The 1,270-nt window shown below is 40.0% G+C and overlaps 1 protein-coding gene across 1 annotated transcript in view; it reads left to right on the top strand.

Moving 5' to 3' along the window:
* Positions 1-1,270, top strand: part of LOC101863472 (putative molluscan insulin-related peptide(s) receptor) — a gene marked incomplete in the record, with an annotated part of 140,638 nt that overhangs the window by 108,000 nt on the left and 31,368 nt on the right. Inside the window, 1 exon segment of the mRNA XM_013080393.2 lies at positions 264-393. Within this exon segment, the coding sequence (XP_012935847.1) occupies positions 264-393 (130 nt within the window).

A 1,270-nucleotide genomic window follows, 5' to 3' on the forward strand; every position in this document is an offset into this window, starting at 1 on the left:
TCTCTCTCTCTCTCTCTCTCTCTCTCTCTCTCTCTCTCTCTCTCCTATAGTTTGAGTAGTTGGCGGGTAGCCTGATGTGGTTTGCCCTTTCTTTTCTAGTTATCATCTATCGTCTTTATGTCTTCTCCTATTCTTTGTATGTATGTTACTCTCTAGTACCGCATCTGAACTTCAACACTTAAGTGATATGTTTGTGTTGCAAGTGTCGTACAACTCTTACTGAAAATATAACTAAACATCGTTTCCCACCCCTCTCTCTGCAGTGTGCTCGGACATGCAGATACGGAACGGCGTGAAAAACCTGGAGGCTCTGACCAACTGTTCGGTGATCCAGGGCTCTCTGCACATCTCTCTCATGGACAATGTGGCTCCGGAGGAATTTGAGAAGTACAGGTAAGACTTGCATGAGGTTGTCTGTCCATCTCACTTTTTTCTACCGTATATGACAATTATTGTGTCGATGTGTTTCTCTTTACTCAAACAAATAAACAAACACGATGGTAATAATAACAGTACATGTATTTGTAAAAAAAGAGATAGTAATAATGATAGTGACATTAATGATATGGTAAAGGTAATAGCAACAGCAGCAGCAGATGGGGTTTTGTCAAATGGCATAGCAAAATATCTTCATAATAATAGTTTGTCCGTCAATGTTTCACGATGACCAAACGCATTGGCCGGGGGGAATACGTGCACATATTTTAAAAGCAAAATATAAAAATTAAAGGTTGAGATGTTTTGTGACATCTGATATGGCTAGTGAGACCAGTTCTGGAAGAGAAAAGTTTGACACGTTTTGAACATTCGAAAGCTTTACTTCCACTCGTGGAAATGCGTAGCTTATGGGCTTCTCTCTTGGTTTCAGTGTTTCTTATTTTTGAAGCCTCATATGATTTCGCTCCAACTAACTTACTGCGTCTGTCAGGAGCTGGGCTCTCCCATGTCGATGGATTTATGTTGAAGACCATCAGACGGCTGTTTGTAGCAGTGTTCACCCCCATCGACACAATTAGATTTTTTAGGAGGTGGGCTGCAGCCCAGGCTGAGTGGGATATAGCATCACAGAAAAAGCACTGGAAGTGGGTGGTTGAAGTATTACGCTCAGTGATCATGTAATTGGTGTAAAGCGCTCATACTCGTATTGGATAGAGCGCCCCAGAAACGCAAACTATTGTTTTTATTATTGATGATGATGATGATAATGAAGAAGAAGAAGAAGAATTATTTTTATTATTATTTATGACCATCTATATTTTTTCATCCAAAT

This window comes from Aplysia californica, unplaced genomic scaffold (assembly GCF_000002075.1).
Source record: "Aplysia californica isolate F4 #8 unplaced genomic scaffold, AplCal3.0 scaffold00005, whole genome shotgun sequence".
Lineage (NCBI taxonomy): Eukaryota > Metazoa > Mollusca > Gastropoda > Aplysiida > Aplysiidae > Aplysia > Aplysia californica.